The sequence below is a fragment of the Lutra lutra genome, chromosome 3, assembly GCF_902655055.1.
Source record: "Lutra lutra chromosome 3, mLutLut1.2, whole genome shotgun sequence".
NCBI lineage: Eukaryota > Metazoa > Chordata > Mammalia > Carnivora > Mustelidae > Lutra > Lutra lutra.
The window spans coordinates 140,539,496-140,552,664 of record NC_062280.1 but is presented as its reverse complement, the minus strand read 5'-3'; the positions used below and the strand labels follow the sequence as shown (position 1 = coordinate 140,552,664).

The following is a 13,169-nucleotide window of genomic DNA, read 5'->3' as shown; positions in this document are numbered from 1 at the left end:
TAATGAAAGAATCATCCAGAACACATCATTCTACATGATAACTTCTGAAGGTATACTTTTCAGTCTTTATTGAGGAAAACTAGCCAGAGACTATAACTTGGAAGGAATGAAAGATGCAGGAAAAAGAACAGAGGAAGACATAAAGGTAGTTCACAGTAGGGCTTGTTGATAAAAAATAAAAACTCTGCCCTACGTGATGTGCCAATATTTGCCCTCTGCCTAGTGATGTACATACAATAAGTACCTCTTCAAGATCACATAATTATGAAAAGGTTAGGCCATTAGACCACATAGAACTCCAGTTCTGCTGCTTTCTACCTGGGTCACATGTCCATGTCTACATTCCTTTATCTGTAAAATGAGAATAGTATCTGTCTCAGAGTTAAGAAGATTAAATGAGATAAGCTTCAGAAACTTGGTGTAGCATAGTATTTGACACCCAAGTGCTCAATAAATGTTGACTATTTAAGTAACTTGAATACTACTAATAATAATGGTCAACACTTATTGAACAGTTAGTTGAGTGCCAAGTGTGGTGTTAAGCTTATAACCTTTTTTAAAGTTATCATTAACATATAAAGTGATTGCTATATTTACAACTCGTAAACACCAGCAACTCCTTTAACGTCCTTGAAGTAAAAACTGGCCAAAGTGTGCTTTTATCTTTGCACATCTTATAGTTGAAGCCGAATTTATAATCTGGTATCGGAATTGAGGGATACAGACAGATGTCTTTGAAGTTTATTTTAAATTGTAATGCCTAAAGACTGTCTTGACAGTTTTGATAAATAAAGTCTATAATTTGTGGCTTACTGGAGTGCCCAGAAGTAGAACACAGCCAAAAGGGCTCCATCACTCCAGAGATTTCTTATGATATCAGCTTTGAGTCTTCCAAAACTAATGTGGTAGCTAGAGCTTATGAAGACTGACACTTGATGAAAAGAGGTTTAACTGCTACATTAAATTGTTTGTCCTGACCTAGAAAGTAAAGACATCTTACCTGTTCTCTTTTAAGGGATTTGCTTCCTCAGAGCCTGTCATCTCAGAAGATAATGATGGATTTAAACCAACCCAAGTACATCTGAACTCCAAAGCCAAGGAAATGAAAAGTAGGCTTTGTTTCACTCTGTGATAGCCTGCCTCTTGTGCCTTTTTGTCTATCTTGCTCAATACCTGTGGCTTATTTTCTCAAACTTAGAACAAACAAGCTGCATTCGTTATAAAAGTTATTACTTGTGCAGATCAGAGGGTGGCACACTATAATTTGTGGACCAAATCTGGCCCACCATCTGTTTATGTATGGCCCATGAGCTAAGATAATTTTTACATTTTTAAATAACTTAAAAAAAATAAGATGAATAATATTTTGTGACAAGAATTATATGAAGTTATGTTTTGGTGTCCATAAACAAAGTTTTATTGGAGCATAGCCACTTTCATTAATTTACATATTATCTCTGATGACTTTCACATTACATCAGCAGAACTGAATAGTCACAACAGAGACTGGATAGCCTGCCTACAAAGCCTAAAATACTATTTGGCCCCTTGCAGAAGTTTGCCAACCTTTGGTCTGTTTTTGCCAACAGTGACTCTGAGGCATGGCAGGAAGAAGTGGAGTAGACAACTCTGTGTCTGCATAGTTCTCAGTGTTATCTGTGGCTTTGGAAGCATTGTCCAAAGCAGCCATTTCCTAACTCTTTTAGGGACTCCTTTAAAATTAAGATACATCATTCTGTAGTACTCCACAGCCAACAGTGCTGTAGGGATGCTCAGTGAAAAGCGAAAATATTGCTATTCTGAGTGCCTGTCTTTCAGTGTTACTAGTCTTGTAGTGGTTTATGTTACAATTTGACAAACCTGGATTTTCGTACTTTTGCTTTTCATAATATCCCTCACTGGGGAAGATACTGCTGAGAGATGACCCTTTTTGAATAACTGAGCCATTGCCTCTTCTCCTTTAGAGTATTTTTGCCTCTGTATACCCAACTCCTCACCTGGTTTTAAAAGATCAAGATTGGGGGCACCTGGGTGGCTCAGTGGTTAAGCCGCTGCCTTCGGCTCAGGTCATGATCTCAGAGTCCTGGGATCGAGCCCCGAATCGGGCTCTCTGCTCGGCAGGGAGCCTGCTTCCTCCTCTCTCTCTGCCTCTCTGCCTACTTGTGATCTCTCTGTCCAAAAAAATAAATAAATAAATAAAAGATCAAGATTGGGGCTGGGGAGCAGGGCAGCTATTTGACAGAAAAGGTCTATCAGAAAGGGCATTTATGTATTATAATTATTTTATCACCAAAGGGGAGGAAAATCTCCTCTTTACCCATTTTAGTTATCCAGCTGGGACCTTGTAAATTAGACTGACAGATTGACAAGTGAAAAACAAGCAGAAACTTATTACTAGGTATCACCATTAGCATGTGTATCACATATGTAACACATGGGAGTACTCAGAGATAAGTAACATAAAGAAGTAGCTTAGAGGGTGCCTCAGTCAGTGGAGCATGTGACTCTGGATCCTCAGGGTTGTGAGTTCAAGGCCAATTGGATGTGGAGATTACTCAAAAGTAAAATCTAAAAAAAAAAAGGACTCTGACTTATCTAGCATCTTTGCCAAAGAACAATAAATTTTTAGAGGAGTGACAAGACAAAGGAAAAGGACCTTGAGTGGGTAAATGCTCATTAGTGAGGTTCATTATGTAGGTTCCTCTCCTTTGGTTTCCAGCCTGATAAAGGTCTAAAGCTGTCTCTGGTGACTAACTTTTGTCCTTCCTGGTAGGAGGAGGGAGGATATATTTGTAAATTTATGTACTGCTTTTAAACAAGTGGGGGAAGGCAAAGAAATTTTTTTGCACAGGCTACTTAATCACTCTTAGCTTAAAATAATTCTTATGTCAAGGAAGCATATTTTGGCATGACATACTCTGATTTTCTTCACCATTAAATGCATGTGAGTCATAATGAGTACTCTTGCTTTTGGTTCTTTTGTTGTTTTCATTAATTGCTACAGTGTGTGTATATATTTATATAGGGTAGGCACTACAGAAATCAGTTATGTACTACTATGATTCATGAGTAACCCATAATTAAAATATGAGAACATGTAGAAACAGCAGGCAGTAACAGTAATTAGATCAAAAACATTTAGAGAAATCCAATTTCTTTGTGCCACTAAGTTAGGTGGCACAAATGACTTTTTAAAAATAAATGATTTTACTTACTCCATTTGACAAGGATTCACACTTTTGAATATTCTAAAAAATTTTATTTCCATTATTGGATAAGAAAAATGATTAAGGCAGTTCATCTTGTTCTAAAATATTATTGTTTGTAAAGGTATAAATATTGAATGTTCATCTCGCAAAACATTCAGTCACTAATGTGTGCAAAACCCATGGCAGTACAGTTATTATTACTCTTGGGACTTGCTGAAGGTGATACCAAGAGGGTCTTCTCAGGCCTTTCATTGGTGTTCTAAAGGCCTAGAGTACTTCCCTAAACACCTGCTCTGTTTCAGGTGTTTAGAATATACTCAAATGCAGATTCTGGAGTTGAGAGATAAGTCAGTTTATGAGGAGTAGAGATTAAATATAGTGACAGGAGGCAATAGGTACATTAGTAAAAAGGTAGTAGGAAGGCAGACCTGGAACCAGACATTTCTCAAACATTTGAGACTCTTCTGGGTTTCTCACCCCACTTATTATATTACAGGTCAGGTGAATCTCTTACCCTCTCAAAGGCTCAAAGTTTTCATTTGTAAAGTTGGAGTAATGTCTACCCTCATATATTGTAAGGATTAGTAATAATTAAAGCAACTAGCTTTTAATTAGTATGTTAATCACAGGACTATTGATCAGCCAAATATATTTGCTGACACTTCCTTCCAAAATATTTATTAGAGGATTCAAGCTCCTACCAAGTTAAAGACTTTGAAGACAATCTGCTGATTGAATCGGATGTGATAGATATAACTAAATGTAGAGAAGAGACTCCATCAGGGGGCAGATGTAACCAAGCAACCACATTGGATAAACTGAATATTACAAAGGAGCTCAAGGCTCAAATGCAAAAGCCCCAAGAAGAAACTCCAGCATATCAAAATCATCAAGTCTTTTGTGAAAAAGAGTTCCCAAGTGAAACCAAAAATATTTCACCTGATTCTCTAAAGAAGTTCAATAAAGGGAACATGTTTTTATTGGATGCCACAAAAGAAGGGAATGTGGGCCGCTTCCTTAACGTGAGTATGTGGGCTGAGATTCATATTTCTAAACTTTTTTTCTGTGCTACTTTGAATGGTTTGAAATTTATGTGCAATCATATGTAGTTCATCTGCCATCAGAAGAGAAAAAGATTCTGGAGTTGGAAAATCTTTTTTTCTTTTTCAAATTTTTATTTAAATTCCAGTTAGTTAACATACAGTGTAATATTATTCTCACCTTAGTCATTTGTCACTTACATACAAAACCTTGTGCTCATCACAGGTGCTCTCCTTAATACCCATCATTCCCCCTCCCCACCCCCTACCCTGCCCACCTGAGGTCAGAAAATCTTTAAAAACAAAGAGCTTTTCCTTGCTAGGTGGTCTGTTTATTTGGTTTGTTTCTTTTCCCCCTAGTTAGGAGGATACTTGGTTAACAAGAAATAGAATCCTTTACTTTCTTCTTCTGTCCCCCAACTGCTGCTTTTTCTTCTACTTTGACTGCTTTTGTACTATTACCAAACATGTCGAGAGCCATTAAACATGTCTGGAGAACCATTAAAGAAGTATCCCCAGCAAAGGACTGTCATAGCTTTATTTCAAAAGTCAGTTAAGTTGAAAGTGGCTGCACCATAACAGTATGTTTGATTTTACCCTCCCAGTCAGCATACCACCTGAGCTAGTCTCTTGTTTAGAGGGAAAAAATAGGACTTTTCTTTCTTTCTCTATTCCTTCCTTCCTTTCCTTCTTCTTTCTTTTTTCTTTCTTTCCTTTTATTTTTTTTACATAGAAAATACATTCATGACTTAAAAATAGAAATAAAATGAATACATGAAACAAAAAGCCATTCAGAATACATACATACAGCTGAACAAAATTCTGTTTCAAGGTAGCTCCAAGCCTGCCTCCATTCATGGTAGGCACCATGAGTAAAGGTTACCAGCCCAATTGAAAAAAATGTATGGACAGGAAGTTGTCATTGAAATTGAATGGTGGCAGACATGTTCAAAGAGTATTGCAAGGATTTGGTCTCTTATGAATCCGGCATAGATGAATGTGTAGAGGCGGGTGCTAGTGGGCAGTAGGCAACAATATTGGAATGGTGGTAATTGGATAAAATAGTATCATGTTAGGAGCCTTAAGCAAAGGTAACTAATGGTTGTGTTCAGCAGAGACATCAATTGCTTACATAAGGTCCTCTTTCCAGAGGGTCTGTTTGACAATGACATAAAACTCAGTTACATATATTCTTCGTATTAACCTTTTTTCTTCTGGTAAAACAATAACAACAACAAAAAACCCTAAAATTTAACTATGCCTCTTTTCACCTTGTCCCCACACTATATGTGAATATATATACACGCGTATATATATATATATTCTTATTCCCCCCCTTTCTTACATAAAAGCATGTTATATTCACTGTTCTGTGCCTTGCTTTTTGAATTAACAATATACTCTGGAGATCTTTCCATATCAGTACACAGAGAGAGCCCCTCATTTTGTGTTTGTTTGTTTTTGTTTATAGCTACATAGAATTCCATAGTTTGGATATACCGAAGTTCATTTAGCCATTGTTCTTTGGACAGACATTTGGGTTGTTTCTAAATGGTTTAGAATAATAATGTTTATTATTAAAAACAGTGCTTAATGAATAATCAAACACATAGATACATGTACATGTACAGATATATCTGTGGAATACATTCTCAGAGATAGGATTGCTGAATCAAAGGATAAATGCATTCATTATAATGATAAAATTGACACATTATCTTCTATAGAAGTTTGTACCATTTTGCATTTCTACCAGCAAGGTAAGAATGTCAGAAGAGGGCTTTTCTGATTGAGTTCCTACTATTAAAAAATCATAGTCTGTGATACTTTACAGTGTAGGTCAGCAGAAAAGGGAAAGAAACAAAAATAAGTAAGATATGTTAGAATGGTATTTTAATGTTTCAAAAACAAGGTATCAAACTCTTTGCTATATCTAACCTCTGTGTTTATTTATGTACTTATTTTAACAGCATAGTTGTTGCCCAAATCTTTTGGTACAGAATGTTTTTGTAGAAACACGTGACAGAAACTTTCCATTGGTGGCGTTCTTCACCAACAGGTTTGAAATTTCTTCTGTGATTTAATTTTGAAATTGTGAAAAATAACAATAGAAAAATATTTTTAGAAATATGTGTGATAGCCCCTAATATCTGCTACCCTAAAATATTCATTTATCCCAAACTTCCTAGCCAATAAAATTTTAAACAGCTAAAATTTCAGTCCTTATTTCCCAGAGAATTAATGCCCAAAAGGACAAAAATATCAGTTCTGACCCAGTTCAGTTCAGGGAATAAATGATGGAAAATGCTACATCTCCTATAAGTCAGAACTGCCTCTAGCTGTCACACCACAGGCCTCATACCACAGACATCATCACATCACTGGGTTCCACTGTTTGCTAAACACTTCCTTTCTTGTGGATGTTGACAGGTTTCTTACTTGGGATTTTGGTAGATTTGAAATAAAACTCAAATGATTATTCTTAATAAAAGAGCATGCCTAACTGGTGGGGGGGGTAGTTGTTAGAAGAAACCAGATTTTTGAAGGTTTGTAATGTTAATAAATTGATAGATTCAAGTTTGATTCATTTGGTAGTTACTCAGAGTAATTTATGTTTGCTTTTTAATTTCTACTTTCTAGGTATGTGAAAGCAAGAACAGAACTAACATGGGATTATGGGTATGAAGCTGGGACTATGCCTGAGAAAGAAATCCTCTGCCAGTGTGGGGTTAATAAGTGTAGAAAGAAAATATTATAAATCTGTAGCTAATGCCTGTTGATGAGATTAGCTTTTCATGCTGCAATTAGAGCCATGTAAGAGAACCTTCAGTCATCAGTGGAATTAACTTAGGTTGTGATCCATCAAGAGAATTCTTTTCAGTTTACCCTTTTCAGGGAATTCATTTGTATGACTTAGAAATGCTAGGAACAAAATAAGGACATTTTCATATGCATAGGCTCTCTATCCTTTCTGCTGTTCAACTTTACAAGAGTGGGATGGAAGTGTATATTTTATATGAAATACCATTATACAGTTTGTAACTTATTTGCGAATTATATATTAAGAGAAACAAATGTTACAATAGAATTCAGTTCTTATTTACTTTTGTGATTATTATCTTTGAGCTTATGCCCCCAAAGGGCCAAATTTCACATCTTTACCTACAAAAATCTATGTTTAATTCTTGGCAAATAATTTACCATTATGAGCCATAAGGTGGACAACATAACCTGAGGAATAGGTAAGAACTAACTTTACACATTTTACTTCCAAGTATTTTAACAGTAGTTGGAGCAGCTCTGGCTGCATGCAACTCTGTCTCATCAAACCATTTGAGTGCTAAGAGGGAGGGTTTTGGCACTCCTTGAGATGGAACTTCTTATCTACATACTCTCCTTACTATTCCAGTTCAAACACAGACAAGAAAAGAGGGAATAGAAACCTGGAGGAATTGGAATATTTTTGTTCTAGGTAAAGGAGAGCCATAAGAGAAGAAAACTTAGAAACTAGTCAGACTTGGCTTACTTAGGCCCTCTAGAAGGGATTGTGCTGGACAAGAGTTTTCACTTACCAAAACAAAACAAAGCAATTTGACTGAGTTTGTAAAGTCTGGAACAGCTTCTTGGATTCTCCTGGGTATGATGTGTAAATTGCTTTTGTAGAGAAAAAAAGGAGTTACACTCAGCTATAGGTTACCCAGCCCTGATTATGGAGTGGAAAAGGACTGGGAATCTCCAAGCATCAAAACTAATTTTATCCATAACAAAGTTGTACATTTGGCTGCCAGGAACTTCCCCCTTGGAACCTGAAGAGGAATACCGGCTCAAAAAGAAATAATTAAAAGTAGTTCTGGCTTTTGAGAGGTTTTAGATCCTTTTTTTTCTTTTTTTCTATACTCGTTTCTGGGTTTAGTTTGGTTACTGTTCAAATAAAACCCTCTTCTAAGTTTGGACTCAATTTAATTGCTTAAAAATATTGAACTAGATGAAAATTTAACTTGAAATTGTTTTAGAGAGTGGGAAACCCAGGAACTAGGAAAAGGAGCAAAAGGTATAACCTAAAATCCTGTTCAGATGAGAAAAGTCCATTTATTCACATTAAAGATGTAGGAATTTTAGGCTATACACTGAAAGTGAAGATACTTGGTAAGTATGGGAAATATTTTTGTACATAAGTCCTGACATCTTGATCTACTTCACAGCTGTCACCATCCATCAGTGTGCTAGGGATTCCCTTTGTCTCTCTTAGGTCAGATCTGTCCAGTTAAATTCAATTATTTCCCTTTCCCTCGGTTTTCTCCCACTTACTGGTAAAGGACATCTTCCAGTTGTTTTTGAAAAGGAAAATTGAGGGGTAACTATTTTAAGACCTTACATGTTTGAATATTTTATTTTACCCTTACACTTGATAGCTATTTTTTTAGGATATAGAATTCTTGAGTAACCTCCATAATACAATTTTGAAGGCTTCTGCTAGCTTCTGATGCTGCTGCTATGAAATCTGAAAATGGTCTGATTTCTGGCATCCATGGTGACTACTGAAGTCAGATGTCATTCTGTTCTTTATCTTTTAGTTTTTATATCTCTTGAAGCTGACAGAATGATCTTTGTCCCAGTGTTTTGTTTCTGGTAAGGTCCATCTTCATCCTTCATCCCGGGTGCTTGGTGTGATCTTTCAATCTGAAATCTTTGTCCTTCAATTCAGGGAAATTATCTTGAACCATTTCTTTAACTATTCCTCATGTGTTCATTCTTTCTTTCTTTATAGAATTCTTCTTATTCAGCTGTTAGACTTCCAGGATTGGCTCTCTAATCTTCTCTCTCTCTCTCTTTAAAGAGTTACGATTTTTTTTTTTCAAGTTTACTTATTTATTTAAGTAATCTCTACACCCAGTGTGGGGCTCAAACTTACAACCCTGAGATCAGGAGTTGCATGCTTTCCCAACTAAGCCAGCCACATGCCCCAAATTTTCTCTTTATTTTCAGCTTTCATTTTGCTGTGATTTCTGGGAGATTTTCTCAATTTAAATCTTCCAGTATGGGGGCACCTGAGTGGCTCAGTCGGCTAAGCGTCTGCCTTTGGCTCAGGTCATGATCCCAGAGTTCTGGGATTGAGCCACGCATCAGGGTTCTTGCTTGTTAGGAAGCCTGCTTCTCCCTCTCCCCTGTTTGTGTTCCCTCTCTTGCTGTGTCTTTCTCTATCAAATAAATAAAATCTTAAAAAAAGAAAAACTTCCAGTATTTCAGTTATGCTTTATTTTTCTGGTCTCATATTCTTAATTGCTAGAGCTCTCTTTTCTTCTCTGGATTTCTTTAACAGCATCCTATTTTGGGTTCATGGTTTCAATATCTTATCTCTTTGAAAATACCATGATGTGTATTGTATAGGTTTGTGTGTGTGTATACACATGCATTCATATCTATATTCTTCCTGCATGTTTTACAACCTCGAAGGTTTATTTCTTGTTTTCCGTGTATGTTTACTTTGGTCTTTGTCTTTGATGTTATAGGCTTTCCTCAGTTTTTATCTTGGCAATCTACTCATACCTAAGAGTAGAACACTATAAAAGGCTGAGATTAAAATCTGAGAGTGGGAGATGGGTCTCTTCAAGTGCCACATCATAACTGAGCTGAGCTATCAATCTCTAATTGTCTCTTTTAGTGCTTTGTTTTGGCTGATTGAAGGGCAGAAACTTGGCTGCTGAAGTCTGCTTTTATTTCCCCTTTGGACTCGGTTCTTTAATCCATTTCTATATTTGTCGAGACTACCCAAGTTATCTTTTTATATATTATTTCTCTTTAATGCTGTCTCCGATTTTCCTTTCGTCCCTTTAAAAAAAAGCCTTGGGGCGCCTGGGTGGCTCAGTGGGTAAAGCCTCTGCCTTCGGCTCGGGTTGTGATCCCAGGATCCTGGGATTGAGCCCCATATCGGGCTCTCTGCTCATCAGGGAACCTGCTTCCTCCTCTCTCTCTCTCTCTCTCTCTCTCTCTCTCTCTCTGCCTGCCTCTCTGTCTACTTGTGATCTCTGTCAAATAAATAAATAAAATCTTTTAAAAAATTAAAAATTAAAAGCCTCAAAATAGAAAAATAATAAGACCTCAAAATGCAAGAAGTTTCCTTTAATTCCTCAGCAAACCACCAACTATTAGATGCTTCTTTTCCAAAACAGGTTTTTTTATCTGTAATTATATGCATTTGTGTTCTCTACATGTATATTTTGTTACATGCACTGAAAACCTCGTCTTGTATGGTGCTGTGTACCCCATGGGTGCTAAATAAAGATTTGCCACTCACAACTGGAATTATAGTTAATTCTGCCTACGTTTATGACATACCTATTTAGGCCAAACTTGATGTTATACAATTTAGAAGAAATGGGTAATCCTTCAGAAGAGCAGTCACTTCTCCAGCTGATCCCAGGCGTTTGGGCTACCTTTCCTCCCCATCTGAAGAGGAAAAGTCTGGGGAGGGTGGCGACTGCCTGCATATTAAGAAACAAATCCGATTCAGACTCGGATCTGTAGAAGATGCGACCTCCATTTTGAATGAGAACTCCGTCTGCAAACCGTCCGTGTCTCTTGCCCTGAACTTCCCCTGGTTAGGGGAAATGGGTCATCGTAGCTTTTACGAAAACGAAACTCTGCAGCCGCCTGCGAACTTCCGGAAGTGCTGGCGCTGCGCGCCTCCGTCGGGCAGCAGCTGAGGTCGCAGCCATGGACCAAGTGCCGTCTTCCTCGACCAAGTCAGCCCACGGAGTCAGCTTGTCCGAAGCCCACGACACCCGGGACCAGCTCCCTCATCCCACCGGTGAGTACCGCCCCAGTGCATCTCGTGCGCGCGCTCTGAGGTGGGGGTGCTGTGTCCCCGCAACCACAGGGCGGGTCCCCGGCCTGCTCGCTGGCTGCTCTCCTCCACACCAACCCGCCTCCCGAGCCCCTGCGGCACTGCTGTGAGGGAGGTTAGTCTGCATTCACCTCCCGAGGTCCTGGGTGCAATTCCGCTGGGGGCTGTGCGCCCAGACCACTGCCCAGGGCTTCACTTGCAAAATGTGTGTCTTACGTTTACTTCCCCCACTGCTGATGGACCACCCGTTGCTATTGTCCTACTCCACTGGGGATAGAGACATCAAGGGAAATAGACATAAACTCGGGTTTACTCTGCTCGTGCAGTCCACTCACTCCTAAGACTGTTGCCAGAGAAGTGGCATGGGTGAAGTAGGAAAGAAGTACAGAAGTGGTCTTCACTTCTTGAAAAAAAGTGGTCAGGTGGGTCTCAGGAAGCAGTTGGGAAAGTTCTTGCCGAGAATGTGACTCCTTGGAACCATCCACTCCTTTCCATTTAGTAGTTCAGATCCTCAGCAGCCCTCTTTGTGCATAAGGCAACAGTCTTATGAGCCTGCACCATCCCTTCATTCAAATAGGTGTAGAGCTCCTGCTGTGTGGCAGGGCTCAGAGCTAGGGATAGAGAGAGGAGTTAGACCCTGTCTTCGAGGATGGAAAAGGCAGCTTGCAGATGACCTGGTAAGAACCACAAAGTCTCAGATGAGGGGTTTCTAATTCAGCCTGGTGTTTTGGGAAAGCTTTATGGAGGCACTGATGCCCTTAGTTTTAAAGGACAAGAGTCAGCCACAGGTAGAGAGGTTGAAAGGGTGTTGCATACAGAGGTGATGACACAAAAAGGCACCAGCCCCAAAATGTCACATGGCAACCACAAGTCAAGCAGTTGCATATATTCGTTCAGCTAGTGTTATCCACAGGATATTATTGGAGATGAGGTTCTTTTTTTTTTTTTTTTTAAGATTTTATTTATTTATTTATTTGACAGAGAGAGAGATCACAAGTAGAGAGGCAGGCAGAGAGAGAGAGAGAGGGAAGCAGGCTCCCTGCTGAGCAGATGCGGGCCTCGATCCCAGGACCCTGAGATCATGACCTGAGCCGAAGGCAGCGGCTTAACCCACTGAGCCACCCAGGTGCCCTGGAGATGAGGTTCTATCCTGACTTTTCCCCAAACTCCAGACTGGTATAACCAACTTCATCAATGCCTAGAATAATCTCAAACTGTCCCAAAGAAGTGTCCCAAAGAAAATTCTCATCTTCCTGCATGTACCCACATGTTCCAAACCTGTTCATCCACCAGCCTTACTCCTTGCATTCATCCAGTTGCTCAGGCCAGTACCTTTAACACAGCCCTCAGTGCCTTTCTTCCTCACTTCCCATCTAATGCATGAATCAAACCAGTCAGTTCAGTTTTCAGAATGTATCTTGAGCCTGACCACTTCTCACCTGTGCTGCCATCCAAGCCCCAATGCACCATCTCCCATTTCCTGCCTAGAGTATTGATCTGGCTCCTACTCTAACGTCTCATACAGACAAGCCTGCACAGGAGCCAAAATGATCTTTAAAAAACAAAATGAAAATGTGATTCTCCTACTCAGAGCCCTTCAATAGTCTCTCATTACCTTCAGAACGATCTCTGTGGCCTACAGTGTACCCCATGTCCTGATCTGATCCTCTCCCTGACTGTCTTGATGACTCTGCCACACCTCACTGCGTTATGGGTCCACCAAGCCCCCAAACCTATCCCTTTCTGGGCTCTCTTTGCCTCCCATTTCTCAGTTCCCCACCATAATTCAGGTCTCTCTCAAATGTATCCTCCACAGCTTTGCACGCCCATCCTATTTAAAAGAGCACCCTACCACCGTCATGACACTCTGCCTCCTTTCCCTGCTCTAATTTTTTTCATAGCCCTTATTGCTAGCAGGAGAAATACTTGTCTGTCTCTATTACTAGAATGTAAGTTCCTTGAGAGTTGAAACTCTCATCTCATTCTCTATTTTATTTGTAGTGCCTAAAACAGTGCATAATAGGTTCTTACTAAGAATTTGCTGAAGGAATGAATGGACTTGTATGTACCACTAAG

The 13,169-nt window shown here is 39.0% G+C and overlaps 1 protein-coding gene across 9 annotated transcripts in view; it reads left to right on the top strand.

Annotated features, from left to right (window-relative positions):
- The window catches only part of SETDB2 (SET domain bifurcated histone lysine methyltransferase 2), a 91,877-nt gene that overhangs the window by 49,050 nt on the left and 29,658 nt on the right, over nt 1–13,169 (top strand). For 4 of the 9 annotated variants that reach the window (XM_047723379.1, XM_047723380.1, XM_047723382.1 and 1 more), the window contains 4 exons: nt 1,016–1,109; nt 3,894–4,231; nt 6,220–6,308; nt 10,594–10,949. In XM_047723379.1, the coding sequence (XP_047579335.1) occupies nt 1,016–1,109; nt 3,894–4,231; nt 6,220–6,308; nt 10,594–10,774 (702 nt within the window). In that variant the 3' untranslated portion in view covers nt 10,775–10,949. Of the gene's footprint in view, nt 1–1,015; nt 1,110–3,893; nt 4,232–6,219; nt 6,309–6,889; nt 8,197–10,593; nt 11,058–13,169 lie in introns of those variants that run through there. The other 5 variants (XM_047723384.1, XM_047723377.1, XM_047723381.1 and 2 more) reach the window with 4 other exon arrangements.